General features: G+C 47.7%; 1 protein-coding gene across 4 annotated transcripts in view; it reads right to left on the reverse strand.

The window, feature by feature from the left end:
• Nucleotides 1–5,766: 5,766 nt before the first annotated feature.
• The window catches only part of LOC135394233 (ras-related and estrogen-regulated growth inhibitor-like protein), a 333,384-nt gene continuing 311,459 nt past the window's right edge, over nucleotides 5,767–27,691 (reverse strand). For all 4 annotated transcript variants that reach the window (XM_064624871.1, XM_064624870.1, XM_064624872.1 and 1 more), the window contains 2 exons: nucleotides 27,556–27,679; nucleotides 5,767–9,498 (listed from right to left, as the gene is read on the reverse strand). In XM_064624871.1, the coding sequence (XP_064480941.1) occupies nucleotides 9,310–9,498; nucleotides 27,556–27,679 (313 nt within the window). In that variant the 3' untranslated portion in view covers nucleotides 5,767–9,309. The remainder of the gene's footprint in view (nucleotides 9,499–27,555; nucleotides 27,680–27,691) is intronic.

Consider the following 27,691-nt stretch of genomic DNA (forward strand, 5'->3'; position numbering starts at 1 on the left):
CCCACTCTATCCCAGCTGCCGCCTCACCGTCACGTCGTACGAGGGTTCTCCATCATCCCGGGCAGGTCCGACGACATCCCTGGCAGCCAATACCTCCAAGGGAGTAAAATCACGTTTGAAACCCTCTGTTGTGCCTGTGTCTCGATGTTTCCCACTATGCTCCCTGTAGAGGACGGTGGTCTTCCTCTACATGAGCCCCGACCGGCGATGATGGTATGCCACGGAGAGGCGATGACGGTGGCCTGTCTCCATGGCCGCGCCGGTGGAACTGAAGCCGGTGCTCCACGCGCGTGGCCATCGTTGTCGTCGTCGTTGTCGTCGTCCGCTACAGGGGTCCCCCGGCCGTCAGATGCGTTGCGGACGCATCGCAAGAACAGGGAACAGCGGGAACAGGGGCACGGCACACGTTGGCGGCGTTTCAGAGGGGATGAAGACGGGAACAGCATCCGTGTGTAGGTAGTCATCCCTGTGGTAGGTGTGGACGGGAACAGCGATCCGTCGCAGAGAGGGTGAGGCGCTCGGTGTCGTGGTCCTGGGGTGCCGCGACCGGCACGGGAGCCGAAGCTCGATAGTCCCAGGTGGAGTGAGTGAGGTGCCGAGACGGGGTTAAGTGTGCCGAGGCGTCGGCTGCCGCGACTGCCGCAACCGGCAGGTGAGCGCAAGGCTCGAGTGTCGCGGCCGGCAGTGAGAAGCGTGAGAAGACTTGAGCGAAGAGAGAAGCGTAGGTGAGAGAGAGCGAAGAGTGCGGTAGGAGTGAAGGTGGGCCGTGTGTGCCGGAGGTAGTGCTGCTCGATGGCGTGGTCAGAAATTTGGGATGGTGAAGGGCCGAATTGCTGCGGACGTGATGTTCTTTGTCCGGGTCACCAAATGTAGAGGACGGTGGTCTTCCTCTACATGAGCCCCGACCGGCGATGATGGTATGCCACGGAGAGGCGATGACGGTGGCCTGTCTCCATGGCCGCGCCGGTGGAACTGAAGCCGGTGCTCCACGCGCGTGGCCATCGTTGTCGTCGTTGTCGTCGTCCGCTACACTCCCCACACCAGGTGTAGGCCAGCTCACCGCGAGGTGAACGGGCTCATTCACCACACTCGCAAAAGGTTGTGGAATCGTACACTGCGTACAGTGTGACCGCATTCTTCATAACGGGTATCCCGTGTCCTCGCTCCAGAATGTGTGTGACACGTTATGAGGGTGACTAAGGACCAAACTCTTATTAACCAGGAGGGAGAGGCAAGGCGTAAGAAGTTCCTCGTCGTCCCGTATGCCCACTCTGTGTGTCATAACCTAAAGAGGTTTAGGGAACATTTTGGGGTCTGTGTGCTGTTTTCAGCTCCCTTTAAGCTGAGTCGGCTATCGGTGATTGCTAAGGCTCCTGCACGGAAGCTTTTGTGTGGTGTCAATCATGTTGAGCCGTTTGTGTCATGTAGATTAGGTGTGGTCTACAGTATCGCCCTCTCGTGTGGTCTATTCTATATAGGCCAGACGGGTCTGTGTGTCAATATTAGGCTTATAGAGGGCATGCGCTATCCTTGGGTGGCACACCCTCGGGGCATCTGGCCCTGCATTGTAGTATAGATGTGGGTGCAGTCCGACTTTGCAAGGTACCGTTGTTGTTGCTGAGGCACCAAATGCCTTGACAAGGGAAATTGTAGAGGCCTATGCTATCAGGAAGATGGGTGTTAAGTGCGTTAGTCAGCCGTCTGTGGCCTTATCGGACAGGGAGGTCTTCTTCCTTGATAGCAGCGCATGGAAACCCCTTACCTCTGCATGGGATGACCCTGATTGAGTCTGCTGCTTTCTGTAGGTGGCGCCGCGGCGTTCCAGGCGTGCGTGCGTGTTTGTTCTTGGTGTTGTCCCCTTCTTTCGTCCTTGTGATGTGACACATCCCCTTTCCAGCATTTTACAGTATGTCAAATTCGATGTAAAAAAAGACAGAAGGAAACTAAAAAGCTGTTTTAGATGTAAACACGCAATAGCGCTGAGAGTTTTAGATTTCGACAAAACCGTTACTAAACATGCCCAGGGGCGGATTTAACGGTCTGTCATGGGGGGAGGGGGGCAGTCTTAAGGAAACTTCGCGCTTTGCGGCACAGCATCATCCAGGAGATAGGGTTTTTACATAGGGAACACAGCCGTATGGGGGGGGGGTCGCCCCCCGCCCCCTTAAATCAGCCCCTGAACATGCCTATATTTTATAATAGCAACCCACGCAGCAACAACACAATTCGGGGAGGAAGAGAAAGAACGAGTACGGGGTTCCTGTAACGACAGGAACTGAGGGGGCGTCAGGGTATCCGGACCGCCCCCCCCCCCCCCCGCCCTAAATCCGCCCCTGACCGCTGCTGTGAGAGGGGATGGTCCTATCGCCACGGTCTCTGTGTCATGGTCTACGTAATAAATTATTGACGAATAATAACGAGTGCACATTGCTTGCAGCAGCAATGAAAGCACTCCATGAGGGACGGACGAAGGAAGAAAGCAATGCCCCACAAAACAACATATTCGGCACACCGAGACTGGACATAAGGGTCATGGATAGATGACACAGAGTCGGGGTTCAGCAGAATGGGGAGACGTCTGTACAGTTCAGGACTAGGGAACTACGGTGATCGGTCTGTGCATTATCAAGTGTCGTGTAATCTAGTAACATTAGATGCGAATGCATGAGTTGCAGGGTGCCTTTAGGTGTCCCAGCGGTTCGTTCGCTGCGGAAACGATATGTGATCTGTGTTGGCAGGCTAAGGAAAAAAAATCGTTAGTTAGATGCACGCCGAAGTATTTGTACGTGTTAGTCTTGTGTAACAGGGAGCCATAAACGTACCCCCAGGTGGGTTTGTCGTGCAGCTGCGGCGGCGACCTCGTTCCCGGGTGTGCCTGGGGTGACCGGGAAATTCACTGACGCTGGATGTATTGTCTCTGTGGTGCTCCTGATGTGGAGACCTTTATCGCATCGTAGATCAGCGCAGCCAGTGAGTCTGTTCCTCCGGTTGTAATACAATGTTTATAATGCGCTTTTGGAGCCGCTGGAGGCAACACTTAGCAGGTAATGCTGAGATGCAATGAACGTAACTGCCATCTGCATAGTATGTAGCTCGGCAGCAGCTGACGATGTGAAACAGACATTAGCTTTTCCCAAGGCGACATGTCTGAGACTACGAAAGCGCTATATATTGGAGCCAGAGTGCGTGAAGATTTTTGTTCTCCCTTCAGTGCACTGAAACATATTGAGCTTGAGCTGACGAAGGACAAGCGGTGAAGGGTTGCGGAATGGGGTCTCCCATACAGTTCCGATTCAATTCCTTTCAATTCAATTCCTCTGAATGAAAAGGTATGGTCAGTTCCCACTCCTGGAATGGCTTGGCAACCCAATTCCATTCAATTCCCCCAATAAAAGAAAAGGACCGGTAATCATACTGGCAAGTCCAGCAGTGCTAGAGGAGATTGACATTACGAAGCACGGAAAAAGCACAAAGACAAGGTGCACTTGACCGTGTGCAGGTGCGGTGCAAAGGGTGCGAGGGCAGAAACCCAGCACGTTGAAACCAAAACTGCCACCGGGGCACCCAGACCATTCCATCTCCATTCTTTGGACAGTTTCCGCCATTCCAATTCCATTACGGGTTCTGTTAAATCTGGAATGATTCCGGAATCATTCCGGAGTGGCAACTCCGCAACACTGATTGAGAGATGTGTTTCCACCCACTGTTCCATCTCTGTCACCATTTTGTTGACGTCTGCTGCACTTCCTGGATCTTTCGGAAGCATATCTGAACAAACATCAATACAGCTACTTACCGGAACGGCCCCGGCCGCCCTTTTTATCTGGAAGGTGTCACATCATTTCAGCAATGTGGTATCAGCCACAGCGGAGCAAAAGCAATGAAGCTCCCCGTGTTGCAAACACTGCGGCGACTGAGGCGTCATAATATTGGGCGCCGGACACACTTGGAATGATTCGCGTGTTCTGGCGCATATGACCACGTGTGCTTGTTTGTTCACCAGTGGGAGGGACCCTCATTGTAGGTAACGTGACAATGACGTAAGTCACGGGGATCTCTCTTCGTTTATCACGTTTTGAGAATCGTTATCGTGAACGTCTTCCGGTCTACTAACTGCTCCTCACTCACTCTTAAAAATGAGGGGGGGGGGGGGGGTAATGGCAGGATAGGCTTGCCGTTGTTGGCCACACAGAAGTGGGCGTCGTCACGACTATAGCAAAAAAAGAAAGAAAAAGAACGCAAAGCAAAACAAAACACAAAGGAAGGACGGACGGATGGAGGATAGAGGAGGTTGAAGGATGGGGATGCGGTGAGGTGCACGAGGTCATCGGGGAGAGTAGAGTATTAGATGGGTCGATGAGCAAGGCCTGTCTTCAGCAGGAAGAGAATGAAGTTTCTTGCTTTGGCGGAACGTTCGGCAGGAGAACCAGCGGGGTAGAGGATGTCCGCTAGCGTGCCCGAGGTGGAGCGAGGGAGATGGGCTTCCCGCGCAGAATGGTATGCTCGGCGGTCGCGCAGGATGTGTTCGATTGTTTCGGGTTGTTGACAGTGGCCACAGCAGGCGTCACCCCTAGAGCCGATCTTGAATAGTTGAAAGTTGGTCAACGCAGATCCAGTGCGGAGTCTGTGGAGTATGGTCTGTATGCTTCGAGGAAGATTTTTCATGGGAAGAGGGGGGCGATTATGGTGCATGATGTCCCGTATTCCAGGGTGGCGCAGTTCAACAAGGTACTGAACAGACATCTGCCTGTCGGTGTCGTCCGGAGTTGGCAAAATATTGCTGCAGCCCAGGTGTGCCGTGGACGCCAGCTGGTCAGCCCTTTCGTTGCCGGCGACACCGACGTGGGACGGGATCCATTGGAAGACGATATCGCCTCCTTCTTGTTTATGCTGAGCGCACGATCTTCTGATGCTTCGCGCTAAGATGGTGTCACACATGGGGTTCATCACGTCCCATAGAGCGCTTCTCGAGTCTGTGAGTAGGACTGCTCTGGCAAACCCTCGCACCTGGACCGCAGCAGCTGCATGCAGGAGAGCCAGGAGCTCAGCAGTCGTGGAGGACATCGGGTAACGCGATGATCTCCCTTGCCAGGACACGTTCACTGACGGGATGTGGAAGGCACACGTGGCACTTTTGGTACTGTCGTCAATAGAGCCATCAGTGAATACCAGAGTATGTGAGTGGTAGACGTCAGTTATGAGGTTCTCAGCCGCCGTTCTAGCGGCCAGGGGGCTACATTCCCTCGTTTTATGAATGCCCGGAACGTCGAGCGTTACACCCGGTACAAACTCCCGCCATGACCCCGAAGGTAACCCAGCAGGATGTTGAGGCGATCGCTCACTGTGGGCCACTTCATCGCATGAACTTCATCGCATAGCACGCTTCTAGCCAACCATAATCTCGAATGACACCGTTCCCCCCCCCCCCCCGATTTGTTGAAAACGGCAGGCGTACACCTTTTTGTGACACATATGCAGTTCATAATTGTCACAAAAATGGCGTGCGCCTCCCGTTTCATGCAAATCAGGGGAGACAACGATGTCATTCGAGATGGTGGTTGGCTTGGAGCGTGGTATGCGGTGAAGTTCTGTTTTAAGAGTGATTGACACGCAATCTCGCGTCATCAGCGCATTTTCATCGGACAAAGGGGAAGCCTGACGGAAAGCAAGGCATCATCGTAACAGTTCCAGGCGCCGAAAGAACGGAAGAATTGCTCATTATTTGTGCGCATGCCTGCGATAAAAAGCACTAAAAATGCGGCAAGCTGGAATGCACACAGTTGTGACTTTTTATTTGTTGAGTGATATGCTTTTAATCACACGCTTCGTTACTATTTCTGACAGTGGGTCATCAATAATCCACAATGAATGCTTGCGATGATGCTCTAGAAGTCACTGAACAATTATATATGGAAGAGAACAGGGCCAGTTGTCACACTGCCTATTAAAAAAAAAGCGCTAAGCAGAGCAGCTGGGCCGTTTTCTTGCCTGTCACTACGAGCTACCACTAACTAAACAGGCTTTTACAGTGATGGAAAGCGTGGTTCCGAGTGAGAAGCACAAAAAAATGTGTCCCAGTAGCGAGTAAGTTTAATTCGTCCAAATTTTGTACTGTACAGAACACGTATACGAAGATTGCAGATGACCGTAATTTTAAGAATGACCTCGCGGGTTTTCGTCCGAATACACGGGATAATGAGGGTCACTGAGGCGAAGACACTGTGGGTCATGTCGAGCTCGTGGTTGCCCCAGGTCTGGTGCGGTAAGTTGTGACGTCCTCTGGTGTTGCAGAGGGAGTGATACACAAGCGGTGCCCACAAGAAACCGCGTCAGTGTCCTTTTTTTTTTTTTACTACAACATAAAGAGTGTGTAGTATTTTCGTCTGTAGCTTACATGTGCAATGCAGACCTATCACCGAAACCTGTTGACGACGCAATGGGTCGCAGGGGGTTGTCGTTCACCCATCACTAGTCTGACAAGCTGCATATACAAGACTGTTCTTTGAAACAATATTTGAGTCATCTGTAGTGAAAGCTGGATCAAAGGGCACCCTAGAGAGAAACTGTCGGTTTATGATCTCCTTGAAGTCAAGAGCGCTCTCTGCCTGCAGGCATCACGAGCAACAACACAAGGCTCATTTCTTCATGTAAGGATTTTAAATCACCACAGGCGCGTTCAGCGACGCAAGAGAAGCACAATAGGAACAATCCGGGGTAGTTGGTATAGGTTAATGATGGCGAATAGCAGCAAGAGGACAAGGACAAAGGTAGAAGTAGACAGGACAACTGCACACTCTCAACTGAGTCGTTGCGTTTAAGATGCTGTATTCTTTGATTAAACCTCAGTTGAGAGTCTGCAGTTGTCCTGTCTACTTCTACCTTTGTCCTTGACCTCTTGCTGCTATTCGCCATCATGAACGCGAGAGAAGACTTGTTTTCTCTTCAACAACAACAACAATAACAACAACTTCATTTTGATGATAATGATTGGGGTGCGGACTCGCCGGTTTGTCATCAGTGTTGTAGACCTTACAGCAAGAGAGAGACAGGTGAACTGTGGGTTCAGTGCACAGCATGCTAGCAGTGGGCCCATGAAAACTGTACACCTAAGACAGTCCTCTGCTTTACACAACCACAACACGCGAGCGTCTTTCCTTCTAGTTGAGTTTTCTTTTCATATACAGTGCCAGTAGGCGTTGTATTCTGTACATATCCACAATAAACACCACGAGAGAATGCAGATGAGGAGACTTGCCCCAGTCTGTTCCGTTGCCAGGGCATATTGCCGCCCTTGACAACCTCCGCACGGAGTGGTTTTACGTCAACTATGAATTGACCTAGCCCTCGTTTAATATGCGTGACATGTAGCTAGGAGATCCCATTCATTTCCACCACTGGTTCCAACAGCCAGACATATACGTACTTTCGCCACAGAAAAATCGGAAGCAAAAAAATGTGATAACTCACCCCGATCTCCCCTACACGGTATTGCTGGTCAGCTGTCAGCTGTCAAGAGGACGGGGCTGACCAGGAAAAGAACGTCACCCCATGTCAGCACGTTAGATCTTGAGAATAGCGACAGCAAAATCCGGATACCACATGATAAGCTGTGTATACCGCGTAGTCTTCTGCTTTAAAGCAACAATAGGAAGAGTATGACGCGCTCAGACTATAGACACGAACGCATAGAAACGACGGGAAACAGGAGCTCCCATCTGACGCTTCTTCCAACGCGCCTGTCTCCGGTCCTTTCTGTCCGTCCGTGCCTAATGGACCTTTTTCAAAAGGCTTCTACGCATGCTCTGTGACCCTGACGGCGCCGAACAAGGTTCCCTACATATTCAATAGATGGCGCCAATATGGCTGTGGCTGTAGAGTGCCTCGATACAGCTCTACGATACTTGTGCTACTTGCGACCTCTTTGCAAAGAGGGCGCAAGTATCGAGGCACCCTAGCCGGTTGTGCTTTGGCGTGCGCCGATCGTGTTTTGCTGAACAACCGCTAGGATACGACGCGAGCATGAAAAACGTCCATTTGAGGACTTCGCGCTCTCCTGATGAAGCACCAACAAGCCAAATGTCTACACTTTTGAAGTAACAAGTACATGGAAACCCTGCAGCAGCTCGCGACTGGCACGTTCTTGTTCTCGGACGTTACAGGCGGTTACAGTTCTTCTTACACATGAACTTCAGCACCACTAAAGCACCTGGCACTACACATATTACGAAGACGCATCTGTTTCGTACAGTACAGGAGATGCGATATGCAGAGGGGGATGTTGTATCACATGTATTTTCAGACGGAACACCGTTTTACCCGTGGACCTCACGAGTAAGGCACTCTGATGAAGATAATGCTGAATACCTTGATGCTAGCAGATGTCACATATTTTCACAGCGTCAGTTGAAAGCAATTGGATGGCACACCAGCTGATATTCTCTACAACCACAGCTTACGTCTGAACATGAGACATTTAGAGTCACACGAAACGACAGTATGTTTTCCTGCACGACTTAGTTTGCCGTTGACGTACGCGCGGTACGGCCCGCATTGATGGTATGGGGCTCTGTCGGTTGTGGTACTATCAATGAACACGTTCTTAGTAGCCTACGGAAGCCGTATTCAGGCATGATGTTGTTGCAGTTCAGATGAAGTTCGGCACACAATTCTCCAGCCGAACACAATAGGGTAATCTTTGCTAGTCCATGCGGGTAAGCAAGTAAGCGACTGTCTGCTGACGCTGGTCCTGCTTGGGACGTCATTGGGCATTCACAGTAGTGACCTCTGTGTACACCAACGCCTTCTTCTTGGTAAGTAAGAGTGCCATACAGGATGACATGAACATTAACACAAATTTCTTGAGGTACATTCATATTGTTGAGCACCGACGATCTCACATTGTTTCTCCGGATGGCAGCAGTTCTCCCAGGCTATTGGGGTCACGTCTTATTAGAATATGCCAATTGGAGAAGTGCTTATGTAGCATGGACGCGGCTGATGGGGGTTATCATCATGACCGTAGTGACCCGAGTTGCCGGTCAACATCACGCAGACTAGGTTTTACACGCCACGCTTGCTTTCCTGAGCGATGCCATCCAGTATGCTCAAAAGATGAAACGGAGAAACAGCATCGATCTCACGGTCTGCGCAACAAGCGGTCTTATCGATGACACGCTTCGGTAGCTATAGAGACGTTTCTGACTGATCTCCTGCTGTTATCGTGAATCAGTCATACGTTTGATAATGCTTATGACATCACTTTGACTGAAGTTCGTGGCCATGGCTGAAACATATGAATGATTTTGATGATCACATTGTGAATGTCCTATCCTGTCTGTTCTGAACTTGTGAAGTTGAGCATCGTGAGCGCCTCCACCAGCTCCCGAGAGCTGAGTTTCCGATACTTCCACGGCGAGAGCCTCCAGCGCTGCCTCCAGACCGGAGGGACAACACCGAGAATGCCGACAGGTGCCGCCGCTGCTCTTTGCTCTGCATCACCTGCAAACAAAGACATATATTTCATGTCTTAGCATATTTTGCAAGGCATATATGGTACATGTCCATGTATAATGATTCGAAAACGCCAGTCGGAGAAATGAGCAAAGATTGCAAGAGAAAGCGATGTGGGTGAAATGCGACGAGGCACGTTGACCACACCCTATCATGTTACCGTGGCGTAGCGGGTAACCTCTGGCCATTAATCGTAAAAATACAGGCTGGAGTCACACTGTTGGCCACTTTGGTTCGGACAACAACCGCTAGCTACCTGTTCCAACTGGGGTTTGTTGAGATTTGGTATTGCATTTGCTAGTCGCTATTCGCCTCGTGTGACCGGCCTCGGTGGCTCAGTCGGTAGCGTGTTCGCCTTCTGATCCCGAGATCGCGGGTTCGAACCCGGCCGAGGACGCCAGCAACTTGGTGGCAGGGTACAAGTTGCTTAGACACGCCGTCTTCCGCGAGGGACGTTAAATACGGGGTGCTGTGTGATGAGCTTTCATCGCACGTTAAAGAACCCTCAGGTGGGCAAAAGCAATCTACAGACCGACCGCTGTGGCGTCGCTCATGATCTCAGTTGTCTCGCGACGTAAACACCCAATTATTATTATTATTATTATTCGCCTCGTGTAACGGGTTACTTTGCCTTCGTTGCGGAATTTTCAACCGACATTACGTGAGGCTCACGAATAGCGGCCCCGCTGAAGCATTAAGGGGAGACTTCGCAACCAAATGGATTTCAAGCTTGTGGTATTTCGACAATCTTTTATACGAGCTGAACACAGTTGTGAAATATCTCACTTGAAAATGAAGGTGGAATCATAAAAACGACTTTTGAAAGTCTGGCTAGTCTGGCTCCCACTGAGCCGTCGATGGAAGTACTTCTTCTTTCTTTCTCTGGTCGGCCGACGTCACCGTGCATTAGTCATACCATCACGGTGTAAGAAGAGAGAGAGGTGCCCGAACGGCCGATACTCGGAAGGAGCAGCCGATGTCGAAGATGTGTTCGTTGTTCGGGGAGGCGCCGCGAGGGGCAGGACCCGTGTTGTGGGCCTTCTTTTCCTCCTTTGTCTATGGTGATGGCTGCTTCCGCAACTGCAGGTGGAACTTTTCACGCCAAAAAATGGTCGGGCAGTGCTTCGCCCCGGGTTGCCGAACCGGTTACAAGTCCTGCAGGGACAAAGTATCGTTGTTTTCTGTCCCAACAGACCCTGATCGGTTGAATGCGTGACGACGGGCAATACCGCGGAAAGATCGTCTGTTGGGCGCCAAGGACAAAGTGTGTGAGCTGCACTTCGAGGAGCGTTAAGCGTGAACCGCATGGCCCGAAAAGCGTCCGAATTCTTTCCGAACCGAATTCGGGACCGAACTTTTTTCGCAGAACAGATTTCCGTGCCGAATTCGGCCCGATCTGGCCAAGCCAGATTTCTCCTCCGAAATGGGAAGTGACGCCAACCGAAAAAGTAGAAGCAACCAATGGATATCCAGCCGGAAGGAGAACCATAGCAACGATGACGCAGCAATGGGGTTGACTGTTGCCGTGTGTGTGCGACTTCTATTCCAATGAATACAGGGATTATCTCATTGACCTGGATGGTTGAAAGGCGATGCTCCCCAAGGCCAGAAGTCTTCGGCCGAAATTCGGAGTGCATTTCGGTAGCATGCGGTGATGCACAGAAAAAAGTTCGGTCCCGATTTCGGTTCGGGCAGTTTTCGGACAGTTTTTCGTGCCATGCGGTTCACCCTTTACATTGTCAAAACTTGGATAGCCGTTCACAACGGAAACGTCATCGCCAGTTCAGCCCGTCGTGCAACTTTGTCGAAGGATGCGGTGCCCACGCTATTTCCGAATTGCCCAGCTTACCTATCAAGATCGTGCAAACCAAGAAAGCGACCAGCGGACAGGAACGCCATCGGTGTGCCACCCAAAATGCCAAGGACAACTGTACAGGTACGTTTTTAGACGTGCAGATTGGTCTGTATGAGTCACTTCAGAAAGGAAAGTATATGGTTGCGTTGCAGGTCAGTGAAAACTCGCGGGACAGCAACTCACAGGGCGGAGGTCAGACTGATATGGAGAGTCATCATGGTGCACAGTGTCATAATCGAAACACAAAGAAACGATCAGGAGACCGGAATCCCGCTGTTGCCTAACGAAACGCGAAAGGTAACTGTGCTGGCCTTGCCTTTTGACATATAAGCTTGTTTCGAGTGAATCAGCCGTGACACAAAGCCACCTCTATTGCAGTCTGGCGGTAACTCAGGCGGCGGAAACTCGCAAGACGCAGGCCAGAAAGACAATGGCGATCATCACCGAAGCGCAGGCATGGAGGTCAGCCACAGCCCATCACCTTCTACGAAATCTTCGGTTTTTATGAGCCTATTTGAAGATCCTTCAGCAGTAGCACTGCCATCTCCAGCATGGGGATGTCACAGAATTGACCTGGATGGCGTTCAGAATATAGTGTTTTCTGAAGTACAACATATCACGGTACACCCGTCAACAGGCGACAGTACTCAAACAACACAAGTTGTGACAACTAAAGTTGTCACCATCACAGAGGATACTCACTCAGTCATATTGCATGGAAAGACATTTTTGCTGAAAGACATCGGATGCACACCTGACCAGTTGCTGTGCATTGAGGACGTGGAACAAGTGTTGAAGTGCGTAAGTGAAGTGCGTCTTTGCAGAGGTGGTCCGACCCTCAGCGCTTACCCTCATGCCCACCCAGAGTGTGCTTCTAAAGATCTCAATGGAACTTGGAGGCATAACAAATGCAATGTTCTCGTCACTGATGCAACTTCTGTGTGCCACAAGTGCTCTTCTTTGGACAACACTCTGAGAGCCCACGAAAAGAGAGTTCTTAGCAGGAAGAGTGAGAAAAAGACATCAGCATACCATCGTTTTCCCCCTACTGCCCCAAAGGAAAGGATTACAGTACTGAGGCGAGCTCAGTATGCACTAAAAAGGTCTAGAGATCGCTTAGCAAAAAAAGTTCAGGCATTGTCTCATGAACTGAAGGAAGTACAAAACAACTTGCAGAAGACGCGTATTGAAAGCTTGGATGCCAAGCTTGGCCAGTTTCATCTGCCAGAGGCTCAGCTAATGCTGATCAAGGAGTGTATCTCTGCATCAAGGTATACTAATCGGAAAAGCAGACGATACACGGAAGGGTGGCTGTTGCTACGCCTTCTCTTGCACATCCGCAGCCCCTCAGATATACAAGTTCCTAAGGGAGAATGATATTATGGCATTACTCTGTGTTTCAACAGTACGAAAGTACTTGTCACTCGTTCGTGTAAAGTGGGGCATCGACAGTCGATTTTTTGACGCCTTCCGCTAGGAAGAAGATGGGACACAAGGACATTTTTCAGAAGCACGGCATTTTAGTGTTCGATGAAATTCATGTGAGGAAAGAAATGAATGTGAACGCAAAGACGATGACATACAGTGGATTCTCAGACTTCGGCGAAGAATCTTCCACACGCGATGAACTTGCTGATCCCGGACTTGTATTTACTTTCCAGTCATTTGGTGATAGCTATTCACAGCCTGTTGCTGTATTTGCGGGTAAAGGCCCAACGAAAGGGACTGTCTTGTCACAGCTGATCATCAAAGCAATACTGATGCTTGAGGATGCTGGCGTATTCGTCGATGCTCTTGTTTGTGATGGTGCATCAACAAATAGGGCTATGTGGAAAAACCTTTCGATATCTGGAACCCTGGAAGGCGCAAAGAACTCGTTTTTATATCCAGTTGATGAAGATCGGATGATTTATGTGTTTTCAGATGCCCCACATCTGGTCAAATGTGTTCGCAACAGACTACACAGCCAAAAAGCATTCAAGATTGACGGTCAGAACGTGCTCTGGAGTCACTATGATAGGCTGTATGTCCAGGACTCGCAGACTACTGGATCCCTTAGGGTTTGCCCCAAGCCCCCCCCCCCCCCCCCCCAAACCTACTCTCACTTCAATCCTTCGAACACGGAAAAGATGAAAGTAAAGCTGGCGACTCAATTATTCAGCAGAAGTGTGGCGAAAGGGCTTGAATTTTATTCCTCCAGAAGCATAGGTGGCTTGGAGGACACCAAGGCGACAGTTAAGTTTACGCTACGCCTGAATTACCTCTTTGATGCTTTAAATCGACGATATCCAGGTGAGGGATTACGACGTGGTTGTAAAGATTTCGATGTACTGCGTTCTGCTAAGGAGTGGCTCAACTCTTGGGAGATGGAATTAACATCCGGGAAAATTGGTCGACACTGTTTTCTGACAGAGTCCACAGCTGAAGGCTTACGTGTCACTATTCAGTCTGCAATCGATCTCTCTACGTACCTGCTGGAGAAGTGCAATTTCAAGTATGTATTGACAGCTAAATTCAACCAAGACGTTCTTGAACGTTTCTTCGGCGTTGTGCGTCACGTGAGTGGACAAAGTGAACACCCTAGTATGCCAACATTTCTGCAACTCTACAATATGCTCTCCATATACAGTTTAATCAAGCCCCCTAAGTATGGGAACTGCAGTGTCGAAAGTAGTGACCGTCCAGCATCATTACCGTGTCTCAGCTTAGAGGATGTGCAAACTTGTTTTAGAAGCACGGAAAAGGAGGAGACAATGTTGAGTCAACTGAAACAACGACTACGTGGACACGTCACGGAAGAAGTGGAACCAGATACAGTTCTGGAACATTCCTATTCGGCCTCAACTGTTGCAGACTGTATAATTTATTATGTTTCTGGATTTGTGTGCAAAAGGTTTGCGAAACCATCCTCCTGCAAAGCATGCCGTGACGGCCTTATAGTGCGCGTTGCATTATCTGAATTACCTGAGGCAGCTCTGGTAAATTGCAAAACACGAGGAGGCCTTAGACATCCCACACTAAATGTCTTCAGATTGTTGCATGCAGCCGAAATCCAGTTCCAGAAACATATTGATGATAAGTTTGCATACCAGCTGACAATTAACCACATTCTTGAGAACTTTAATCTGGCATTCCCGTGCCCAGTACACAAAACAGACATCGCTGCGCAGCTGTTGGGCTATGAGGATGAGGCACCACTGTAAGCAGAGGAAACGGGACATTGAAGACCGCACCAAGAAACTACGTAAACTTTCTAAGCTTGTGCAATGACTGTTCTACTTAGTTTTACTCTAAGTCAACGTGTGTTTGCAAGAGAGGCATTGTGTTTCTTTACTGATGGGCAGCGAACATTGTACTTAATTTTACTTCGTCAACATGTTTTTGTCAGTACAACTTAGTTTCCTTTATTTTTGTGGAGTGATGATTTTACTTAGTTCTGTTCCTATAGTCAACATGTTCTGTGTAAGCAACATTGCACTACTTCTACTGATAATGCAGTTAACATTGTACTTAATTTTACTTCTAGTCAGCATGTGTTTGTGAGAACAACTTTCTGTTACCTCCACTTATGCGCAGTGAACATTGTGCTTAATGTTACTTATAGTCAACACGTTTTTGCGAGAGCAACTTCACTTTATTTTTCGCAGTGAGTATCTTACTAAATTTTATTGCCATTCAACGTGCTTTCTGAGAGCAAGTTTGTGTTACCTTTATGTACGTGCACTGAGTGTCTTACGTAATTTTACCTGTTGTCAGCGTGCGTTTAGCACAGCAGCTCTGCGTTTCCTCTGTCCGGAAGTAGTGAACACTGCTTAGTTTTACTCCCCTCCAAAAGCGCTTATCACAGCAACATTGTATTTGCCATGTCCATGTGCAATAAATATCTCCATTGCTTTCCCAAAACGACGTATGACACGAATACGTATCTATTTACTCGGGAGGCGTCGATGATGGCGCCGACATTCGAGCACATAGTTCTCCCCAGCAACAACTCAAACATCTCTCAAAGCTGTCGAGGAAAAGAAAGCGACAAGCGGATAGGAATTCGATCGTTGTGCTATACTCAAACTACGAAGGGTGACCGTGCAGGTATGTCCTTTGACGTGCAAGGTGTTTCGTATGAGTTGCTTCTGACAGGGAACGATAACCATTACAGATCGATGCAAACTCGTGCGCAGGTCAGGCGGAAGTCACCGTCAAAGCAGACAGGAATTCCATTGTTGCCCATGTCCATGTGCAATAAACATGTATTGGATTTCTGAGAATGGCTTAGGTTGTGCATGTTCCTTTCCACGGGAGGCAGTCTGAGGCAGTCACAATTCTCCTGAAGCAATGACGCCGTCGAGGTTCGGGTGCATGGCCCCTTGCAGAAACGATTCATACGCCGTAGAACTGCAGTTCTATTCGTAATCCGTCCTCCATAAGTGCATTATGAAAAGTTGACATGAGTTTGCCAACAACCTGTGCGCTGAATCAGTATCTTCTCCACGATCGGCAGCATGAGAATCGCACGCATCCGGCCCTCAACGTCATTGTGGCGAACAACGAACACAATTTCGACCGCTGGAGGAGTTCCGTCCAGACACCTCTCTCTCTTCTTACACCGTGCATAGCATTCATGCGCTGTTTCCTGACTCTCTGGAAAGCAGGTGACCGCTGTTTCTTTGCATCTGTGTCTGAGTGAATGAATCTCCGTTCATTGTTTTGTTTCGGGAATGTAACATAGCGGCTACGACTGGCGTGGTATACTACTTGTCCGCTCCATGCAAGGTGACGTAACGCGTTGGCCTTCGGAGGGGAAAGTTTCATCGACTCCTCTCCACATTCCTGTTTCGGTTTGACTGCTCGCTTATTTGAGGCGTAATTCGTGACAAGAGAAAGAAACAAAGTTGATGGCAGGTACACTGTGGATGTTATGCACCTACCTCCGATGTGCAGCCACTTTTTCACCTCTCAAGGACTTGTCATCTTCTTCGCTAACGCTCAGAGAAGCAGACGACGAACTTCGCTTTGCTTCGAAGATGCATACTTGGACCGTTCTTTCGGCTCTGTTGCAACGCGTCTACAGGGCAACATCGATCATCTGATTCGTTTTCACATCTCTTCATCGTCTTTTTTGTCCTTGACGTTCGTGCAACTGGTACGCCTGACACACGGACACGTTTGAACTCCTTTACACAGTGAGACACCTAAAGGAAAGGCGTTGCGTGACCTGACACACGACAAAGGAGAATCTCCTTTTACGGTCCCTTTGGGAAGCTGAGATCGGCGATCTCCTTTTCACCTCTAAAAAGCAGGTAAAGCGTATGGCGTAGCCTTGAACGAAGGGTGATACGACGACAATATTGTCGAACGAAGGCTAAACCGTATTTTCATTTTTCAAGTACTGGAAGTCTACGTGCAGATATTGCAGTTGCAGTACGCATTTTGAATTCATTGGTCATACTGTTATGTTTACTGTTACTGAGAGATTGAGAAGTTACCCGTCAAAAAGAACTCCTTACAAGTTAAGTTAATAACGAAGTTCTTCAACCTGAAATGTAACTCGCAGTTACTGAGTTACTTAAAAAAAAAGGTGAACGAGCTACTTCCAAGTTACCTCGGACACAAAATAGCATTACGCAGGTGCAGCGCGCGTGAGCAGTTGAGCTAGACCTTGAGTTGCCTGCGGAGGAGTGCAACACGCTTAGATCGTTTCCGTTTATGTCCAACAATAGACCTCTCCCTGTTTGTAAACAAATGACGTCATAGTGTTCGACAGCGCCAAAATTTGGTAGAATTGAACTATGCCCGAAGCTAGAGGTAAACAAGATCGCGCTCGAAAGCCACGGTCTTGAGGGGATTACGATATGGTCCTTTAAAGGGACGCGACCCTCAGTCCTACTTTTCTTTCAGTGGGAGGCAGCGAACAAGTGCCCGTTCGTGGAACCCAGCCCTCTCCCTCAGATTTGTTTCGGTTTCAGTCTGTCTACCAATTATGATGACGTTTCTCTGGTAGAGGTCTATTGGAACGCTTCGCATTTTACTTCCTGTGGGCGCAAAATGGTTCAGCTTCATTTCAATGGCACCGGTTCTTTCTTCCTGAATAAAATACTGTCATTGATTGAATATCACGTTTTATGGCAAAAAAATGCAATGAAGGAACCGGAGAGAAAGCAAGAAAATATGTGGACGTGAGTGAAAAGCGAGTAAAAAGTAACTTGGAACTTAACTTAAGTTACTTTGGCAAAGTTACCTGAAAAAGGAACGAGTTCCTCTGAAAGTTACCACGGCGCAAAAGTACCGAGTTAAGTTAGAAGTTACCAAAAAAAAAAAAGGAACTTAGTTACAGTAACGAGTTACCTGTAACGAGTTACCTCGAACTCTGCTGTTACTATGTCGTACGTTTAGGCTGGTCTTAGCGGAAATATCTAGCGCGACATCTTTGGGTACATTTTTCAAACGAAACACCAAAACGATTCGCTCATTGCCGTGTGCCACTGACACAAACTCCTTTCGCGAAGGTGTCCTTTGCAGCTGTAAAGTACCCCTAATGGGCCTGTTGCACTAAAGTTTCGTCCGGCGACTGCAGCGCCAACTGTCCTCCTCTAGTGTCGAGCGCCCTTACTGGACGGTCGCGTCCGGCGTGTTCCCTGCCTTCCCGCCGTACCGGGAACGTCATCTCTTTTGTGGAAATCCTTGCGCCACGATTTTTCAGAGCTGCAGTGTAGGTGACACACGCCTGTGTACGGAAAAACCTCCGGCTACACGACCACAAATGGCGCTGCAGAATACGGTTCGGAGTTCCCCCAAACGTCGTGAAACAGGCCCATGGGAAGGAGTTCAGACGTGCCCGTGCGTCAGGGGTATCACACTAGCTAGTTTTAGTAGATCGGAAAGTGTTCACGATAACGGTTCCGAAACTATGATAAGCCACGCTTAAAAGGACAGAACAAAGATCGTGAAACCTACCGCGATAAATGTTTGCCTGAATCGCGCATGACGTCTTTCTGTGACGTTAAGTGAGGGCGCGGAGATATCGACGTCACTGTCGCTCTTTTGCCGATCACTTGTGGTTTGCAGCAGACTGCGGAGGTGAAATAGCTAGGTCTGTAGAGCACGCTGCGATTACTTTTGAGCTTCATCGGTGGTTCGAGCGGATCATGTGGAGATCAGGCTTTAATATCGCAATTGCGATGTGTTCCCTAAAGTTAATAATTGAAAAGTTGATTGAAATATCTCTGTTAATTAGTCCCCTACTTGAGAATAAATACGGCTTCCTAGTAGCTGCCCCGTCGAGTAATCCAATGGGAAAGGTAAAAGCGTTCTAAGGCAACTCCCCTTTTTATGAACATTTGTTGCAGGTAAAAAGAAACACCCGGTATATACATCTGGCCATTCACAGCTACTCGGTCGAAGACGTGAATTGATATAAAAGGTACCAACATTACGCCACCCCACAATAGAGTACGTGCCACCGCCGCAAAAGCAACGCTGTTCCACGATTTATTTGTTTATTGATTTATTTATTTACAATAAAAACTATAGATTAAAGGATAAAATAAATGATAGGAAAGAGAGAGAAGGAGGGAAGTAACAGCCCATCCTCCAACCCCCGTCCCACGCAAGGTATCGTAGGGGAAAGGGAGGGAAGAAATTATTAAAAAAATGCCAACGGAATGTTCGCGGCATAACCGGCAGCGTTCATATTCCTCCTTCACGTATTATAGTCAATTGTTTTTTTTTTGTTTTGTTTAGGTAAAAGCGAGGAAAGAAAGCCTCCTATAAATTCGAATACATGACCATTAAAATTGAAAATTTCTTGACATCTCAAATCCACACATACATTTTTAGCTATGACCTCTTGTCCCAGATCCTCTTGTTTCCATTTTTGATAGCTTCTCAATATCTTCCTCAGTATTCAATTCTTGGAGATGTTTTCCCTGATGATTCCTGATCCTCCAGTGAGAGCCTTCTTTCTGTAGCCAAACTAAATTTCTTTTAAGTACTAGCTCAATTCCAAGGTATTTTATGGACCGGACTGTACTTCCCTATTTCCTTATTTAAACTCATTGCCATATTTAGTAGCGTCATGGTTGGGACCTTCCTCGCCCTTTACTTTACGGAACGTGCTGTTGCTGTAGCGTTGTAATCCACGGATGTCATGTGCTGAAACGCCGAGATACATTTCCATCTGGTTGGAACTACCTCCAAACGCAAGATATCACACTCTTTGAGTGACCTCTTGGGTCACTGCCATCTGGACTTGGTCACCCTTGAGTGGATCTATGGTTCTGTACCCGCAAAATGTCATTCATGTGGGTTCGCCGAGCCATATCCATTTGGTCATCAGCACTGTCGCGACACCAAATGCAAAACGTGTTATCTCCTCTGCAACTCTGACATCTCTAAATGCAACGTCTATATATCTCGGCCTCCCAGCGGCACAGTTGATCTAACGGGACGAGGCGGCCATTAGTAATCCGCCTTTTCGGCCTATTCAGAAAGAGCTGGCATATCACCTCGCAGCTAACTGGCGAAGTATTACGGTTGTCAATCATGGCGTGAACTAAAACCATGTGCGTGCTGTCTCCGTCCGCAAGGCTGTCTCCGTTGGTCATAATGGGTTAATTGGACACAACCTGAAGTTCATGGAGCGTCTGGGATGCAACATCGTACCTGGGGGGTAGTCATCTGTCATCACAGGCTGGAACAAGGTTATTACCGGTGTTCTATGCCCGAGCAGCGAGCAAATACTGGAGTTGTTCTGCTGCTATGGGTCAGTCGCTTGCACGGAAAACGAAAAAAGCCAAACTGCTCTCCCTTGCTGTACTTTACTTTGTAACTGCTGAACCAACATGCTACTACCATTTTTATCAAAAAGACTTCCGCTCCATAGGTCCACAAAATGTTGCCTCTTACCGCAAAAATGTGCAACTCGATACCATGTGGATACGTAATGGCAGACGACGATGATTGACAACCGAATTGTTTAGCCAAAGTCCCGATAAGATACGCCACCGTCTTGCGCGTGCTCCGTTAACATTTCATGAAATGGCAGATGCTGAAAGAGGCATTACGTAGTTCTCACAAAGAATAATTTATCGGCACACGATGTTCTCTTGACATTTTCAATTCAAGAAGGACGAAGTACCAATAAAACATTGAATCACAAGCTCCGAAGAAGTGCATCCCCACGCACGAAATAATGGGGTTATGCGTTTTATTGGTGCTTCCTGCCTCTTCATTTATTTCAAGTTTCACTTTTTGATCTTTAACCTGCTGCTGTCCGCTGCTGTGTATTACTATGATATATGGTATCCACTGCTGCTATGAATGCGTCGGTTCCCAGTCTACAAACGATGAAGAGAAGGTGGTGGTGGTGGATGGTGAAAGGGCTCGCCGTTGTCGGCCTCACAGAGGTGGGCAACGTCACGACTGACGCCCTGGGCCGACTTCTAAGGGAACTGTGCCGACATATGTCTGAAAACGTTTAAGGAAAACCCAGGAAAAACCACAGCCGGCACGGGGATTCTAATCCGGGTACCTCCTAGCCTAGTCTCCACGTGACATGGCCAGCACGCTAACCACTGAGTGGGTTTCCAGTCATTCTTCGACAAAAAATCTGTTATTCGGTTTATAGACGCCCGAGGTGGGCAAACTTAATCGACGAGCCTGAATCAAACAAGCTCAACCAATTAGTTGTCTCGTGAACTAAAATCCAAAATTCTTCTTGTTAGAGAATCCCCATGGGCCAAGGGCATAGAAGTTTTGCAGTGTTGCGACGCTCATTGCGTTGCATGCTACACACGAAGGCCATTTTCCGTACAATTATCATGTAAGACATGTAAGATTATGAAGGGAATTGCCTCAGGACGAAAACCACTGATATTTCGAATATTTCTTCTTCTGGGCACCGTCCTCATCATTGGCATGGTATTTAAAGGGTTATGTATGACGTGCTAAAGGTTCATGCGTATTGTGGGTGAACAGCCCGGGGGGAAGAAAGGGTCCGTACAGGCTTTTACGGCCGTTGTGTGTACGTACATGAAAGAAGCTACTAGAAAATGCCTTGATACACGCTTTGCGTGCTTTACAATTTGAAGAGAAAAAAAGTTGCTACGTACCCGAAAAAAGACAACATTGCCTCAACAATAAATTCTGTTGATATTGCGTCAAAAAGGTCAGCAAAGCAATAACAGCGCAAGGGACGAGCGTGCTGGTCAAGCACAAGAAAAGGGAAAGAGAGAGAACGGCAGCGTCTGTCACATATTGCGAAACTCGTGGTTGTTTCTATCAATACCGGACTATTAATCGAGGGTCGGCATTTACCAGTGCAATTTGAGAGACAGAGAGAGAGACAGAGAGACAGAAGTAGCTTATTCTTTATTATTCGTTAATTTATGTGGTACGTACTGCGATTTATCCGTTTACAGATACCCCCGACTTATGCAGTTACCCATCACGTCAGTCATTCTCCCTGAAGTGATCCCAGCAGCAATTTATTGGAGGACAAGAGAATTTGTAGGACGCCTCTGCTTTACTGCGTGGGTATAAAACCGTGTGCACGTTGAGTTTCAAACATTCCGCAATGTACTTGGGACGGCGGGCGACAGCTTTGCTTTGCTTTCAGTCCAGACAGGATTAAGTGCATCCTTCTTTAAACAAGCTGCGCTGCGCTGCATTACCCATTACACCAGACATACGTCGAGCAGTTTGAAGTCTCAATATATCTCTGTGATCCCTGCATCTCCATCCTAGTATCCGACCTTTCTTACAAATTACAAGGCACACAAAGAAAGCGAATAAAGCTGCTCCTTTTGAGGTCAGGGTTTTTGTAGATCAACGTCACAATGTCAACTACACTGGCTTGCTTAGTAAGGTTCCATCGCGTAACAATGGGCCTGGAAGCCTGCAGAGGCGTAAGTAGAGTGCAACGTTGACCGTAAACAAAAACACTTCCAGGCCTGTGTGTTGTCGCACATGGTGCCATAGTTTGGTGGCTGAACAACATTGGCGCAAGAAGCACAAAATTCAGGTGGCGTGGGTTGGGTGTACGTTGATAAGTAAGTTGCATAAGTGATCGAACGCAGGATGCAGGAGAAAGATGTGCAGCAAAGGGAGCCTCCAGGGCTGACCGACATCTTTTCGAATTAGCTGTCGTTTTTAGGCATACAGTTTGTAAGGGGAAGAAGAAAGACATCTCTATATGTTGATACCCATGACGAACACCGTAGCGCCAGTAATTTAAGAAGGAATTAAGTTCCAGCCATCTGAGATCCGGATCCGAAAAGGAGTATGCGGATATCCTCCTCTGGTACTTTGGACCAGTGATGGGCAAAGTACCTCAAAATTATACGTAAAGTAAAGTACCAAGTACCTGGTGTCATTAGTACTTCAAGTACAGTACAACGTACCCAATTCCAAAGGTACTTCAAGTAAAGTACAAAGTACTAGGCAAAGTACTTCAAGTACTCATCAAGTACATCGCCAATTTAATTTTTATCACTTTGCATTTCACTGTTTAGTATCTGTCTTGCTTCTTTGGCAAAACTTTAGCGAGCATTCTTGACAAATGCTCTGAAACCATAAAGTCCTACGTTAAGTGCTAACCCGTGTATATGAACTTAATCAGATGTTCTAATTTGCAGTTACATGTAGAGAGGTAATCAGCCAGCTGTGCCGTGACTATGCAAAATAGTCCGTATTATACCCTGTCTGATCCAAGATCACCCGCCTAGTGTGGTGTTCCGGTACTAATCTTCGGGTATAAGAGGCGCTAGATAATTTCAGGGGGGAAAAGTACAAGCCAACAGAGATTATACATGTCTGGGCATTCCTTGCTGCTTTTTGAAATACAACATGTTTAAAAAAAGAATATAAATAAAACTGAAAAGGACGAAACACGATGTAAGCCTTCATTTTTATACGACTGTGATATGCAGCAATGTAATCCATGTGGCCGATTACAGAAACATGAAATGTAAAAATGAAAGCATGTGTGTCTTTCAGAGTGTTCATCGTGTAATACAATTACACATTGTGATATAACTTGATTATTAATTGCCTATGAAGGAAACTATATAAAAAAAGCATAGAACCTTGCATTGGGAGAACTGAAATGACAATTGACCAAGTCATTGTGCTGCCGGTTGCAGTGTCATAATGTGTGCGTGTCTTTGCATTCCATTCGTTTTACATAATCATAGAAGCGTTGATACTTTTTCAACATTTCAAGCCTCTCAACAATAGATTTGCTTCAACAAATATGCTCTTTAAAAGCACAAAAAACCCTTTTGGTAAAATGTCATACTGGGAATCTTGGTACTGCATTCCACTAGAAGCGCTAAAATGACGGCAAGAAGACGAAACCTCAGAGATAGCCCTATCGTTTGTTTTCGTCTTCTTGTCGTCATTTTACCGCTTTTAGTGGGGTGCATTTTTGGCACTCTTGTGAGTTTTTGTCTGGAGTCCAAGTTTGGGTACTTGAGTACTTGATGGAAAAGTACTCGGAAAAAAGTACTTCAAGTACAGTACAAAGTACACAATTTAAAACGTACTTAAAGTAAAGTACAAGTACACAGAAATGTACTTAAAGTACTACTTGAGTACTTGGTACTTCAAGTACTGCCAATCACTGCTTTGGACGCATAGTACACAGTGGACCTTGTGTGAGCTTTATGTTGAATTTACATGCCTCGGTGAAGGAGCTCCCCAAGCGCAGTCCGCGAATGACGGCTGTGTACTTTCTATTCATGTATTTGTCCCATGCACTCTCAGGAAAAAATGTGCAAAAATGTGGTGAGTCCGCGAGTTACCACACCTCCTTGCTCAAGACCGCAAAGGGGTGTAAGTGCTCTCGTTACCACCTTCATGGCAGGGTGGTAAAATCTCGCAAATCTCGTGACTGTGTGCATTTTACACAAATGTTGCGTGGGTCAGCCGGTAGCGTGTCCACCTGCTGATCCGAAGATCACAGGTTGAAACCCGGCCGAGGACGGTGGCAACTTGGTGGGAGGGTGCAAGTTGCTCGGAGCAAATTAAAAGAACCCTCAGGCGGGTAAAATTGACCCACAGACCCGATCACTGTGGCGTCGGTCATGATCGCAGTTGTCTCGCGAGGTAAAGCCCCGCATTATTATTATTATCATTTCATCCTTCTATATGTGGCACTGCTACCTGCTGCATGTGGTAATGTTACACCCTTGCATGGGGTGTAACTTTACAACCTTTTGGGCACAACATATGTAGCAGGCCAGTTGCCCCCCAAAAGGTGTAACGTCTCTATCCTTTTTTCTGAGAGTGTGTAGTGTTGAGGGTAACCCGCTAATAAGTGACTCGTTACTGTAATGAAGTTAGTCTTTTGGTAACCTTAAACTTAACTGGTAACTTCTTGAGGAATTCGTTCCTTTTTCTAGGTAGCTTTGTAACTTTGGGCAAGTTACAGGTTCCTTTCGTTCAGTTGTGGTGCAACAATAACGCGAGCTGCGTCCCCCCTGCCTAATGAGACATTTAGGTTGTTCATGGGCACCTCAAAAATAAGATGTTGAATTGAATTACATTGAATTGAATGAGGCTACAGCATTGTGCGGTGACCAGCTCCCGTGGCATACTGGTTAGGATGACCGCCTTCCACGTCGAGACTGGGAGGAGACGCGGGTTCGAAACCCCGCGCCGGCTGCGCTGTCTGAGGTTTTTCCATGGTTTTCCGGCAGACTTTCTAGACGAACGTCGGCACAGTTCCCCTTGAAGTCGGCCCAGGACGCATAACCTCCTGTCTCCCCCTCCTTCCTGCTGTGCTGTCTCTATCTGTCCACATCTGTACGCCGCTCATAGCCACAGTTGCTTCGCGGAGCCAACACGGAATAAAAAAAAAAAACTTTTTTCCCGGCTTTGCTCTTGGGCCCAGCAAAAAAATTACCACAAAAAGCGTACACAAGTCGGCTGAATGTTTGTCGAGGTGCCCAACAGCTTTCCAGTTGACAACTTAGCTTAATTACGTTTTAAATAAACACTTAAGTGAAAAAAACGGAAGTACCACGGGAGTAAAAAAAAAATATTGTGCGCGCCGATTGCACATGCACGGCCCCACTTCGTCTGACTCCGCTTGCTTGTGTTGTTGCTCGTTCAACGCTACGAATTCAGTTTTTGCAGTGTATTCGGAGATTCGGGTGACGTTCATCACAGCGGCCAATGGCGGAGGGTGAAAATGTCACATTTAGCACGCACTGAGAACAATGTGCGGAGGATGGCAACTCGTTGAACTTAGAATTCGACGCCAGAATCATTAAAACGCGGATGGCTCGACGACTTCTAAGACCGCTTTCATGCTAACGTTCTCCTCTTCCGTTTGCTTCAAAAATAGAACATACGGGAAATCGAGCCCCGTAGATTCAGATGGGGTTTAGCTTGCCCCATCCTGCAGTTGGCAATACGATTCCAATGGGTCTGTTATGGCTCCTTGAAAAACACGGACGAGAAAAACCTTAGTGTGAAACCGGTGCAACAGTCATATTGGTATTTGTGGTAAGGGCACTCTAGTTTTGGGGGAAGCTAGACAGAAAAAAAACAAAAACAAACAAACTGTGGGACAGATGTATACGTGAGGCCTCCCGGTTTTATTCCGATAAAATACGCCAGTTTTTTGGAGGATCAGTCCCAAAACAGATAAAGAGTACAGCAAAAGCATTTTCATGTGTAACTTGTCTGTCGACAACGAGAAAAACCAGAATATAAATTGTTGTCTTGTTATCCATACAAGTATTTTTTGAAAGTTCATTGTGCTGTGTGTCAGTGGTGAGTTTCTTCGTCCAATGTCGTGGTTTTTAATAAGACGACACTGGCAGATTTTACTTCTTTTAATTACTACTGGAATTATTGTACTGTGCTATCATAATACTTAAAAAGTTATATTACTAGAAAATTTGCCGCTACCACGTTGGATATATATAACTATACTACTACTATATTTGACTATACCATTGGAGTACTATTGGACTACTAGTTGGACTATAATATAAGAGCAACCGCATCAACAGTGACTGATGTAGTTGAACACTCCACTTTTACCCCACCATAGGTCGCGAGGAAGCGGTGACCTCAAACCAATTACCGTCGTTATCATTATGTGTCATGCCCTGTCATCATAAAATGCGATGTAATAGGGGTAGCCAACGGGTCCCGAGGCCCCCATATTACCAGAGTTACAAGGAAAAAGGAGTATGGTACTTCTAGTTTTAAGGTACTTATGATACAAAGTCACTTCTAGTTCTAGTGTTGGCGTTAAGTTGGCGGTACTTTTCATATCGCGAAAATAATAATGGTACCGTGATGTTACACGTGAGGTTTGTCTACCCAGTGTGGTGACATGTTGCACGTGCCACAGGGCAGGACTGCGGATAATTTGGACCACCTGGGGTTCTTTGGACGTGCGCCGGAAATATCCGACACACGGTGCTGGAAGCAATGTTCTCCCTCATTGCTACCGCCCTCGGCCGGGTTATCGCGAGGAGACACTTTTGGGCTTTAGTATCCCTTTAAGAGAGCGATATCGTCTCTCTCCCCCCTCGACGGAAGACGTCGAAGTGGGTTGCAGGAAAAAAAAAAATTAATTGAGGACGATTAATATAATTAATGCTGCGAAAATGCTTTAGAATTCAGCTGACTCACCCACTGTCACTATCCACCCCTATCCACCCACTAACTGTTACTAACTACACAGCCACAACAGCGACGCAAGCCTTCTTCCACGCCGGCGGCGTATTTTGACACATTGCTTTCGCTCTTCCTCCGTCTCGTTCACGCGGTTTCGGCGCCGAGCAGCGACATCCGCTGCCTGACGTTATACTTGCGTTGTTCCTCAATTTTGGCAGCTCGTCGCTTTCGCTCACAATCCGTCTTCTTTTGGCGCCTACTTGGGCCGGCACTCGTACTCGATTCACACTCCATTGTGTACTTGAACACAGCCCATACGCGCCTTGCACGCCCCCAAGTTCAGACTCGCCCGCGTATCTGGCGCACCGTCAAGACCGCTGCCACTCCGTGACCTACTTTTCCTTACTCTCAAATCTCCCCTTCCCTCCTCCTCTCTCACGCGGCGTACTTCCCTCTCCACGGTTTGACCACTGATCGACACCGACACTTTACCTCGAAGCACAGCTTCTAGTGCTAACTCATTAAAAAGGGAGAGAGAGAGATTGTGTAGACTTTACCTCTCTGAGGAAGTCATGCACGGCTGCGTGGACGTTGTCTGCTTCCCTCGCTGCCGATACTTCGTGGAATACACAGCGTGGATACGCCAGGCTCACGCGTTGACCCTCCATCGTGCTGATAGCCCTGGAAAAATAA

The sequence above is a fragment of the Ornithodoros turicata genome, chromosome 5, assembly GCF_037126465.1.
Source record: "Ornithodoros turicata isolate Travis chromosome 5, ASM3712646v1, whole genome shotgun sequence".
Classification (NCBI taxonomy): Eukaryota; Metazoa; Arthropoda; class Arachnida; order Ixodida; family Argasidae; genus Ornithodoros; species Ornithodoros turicata.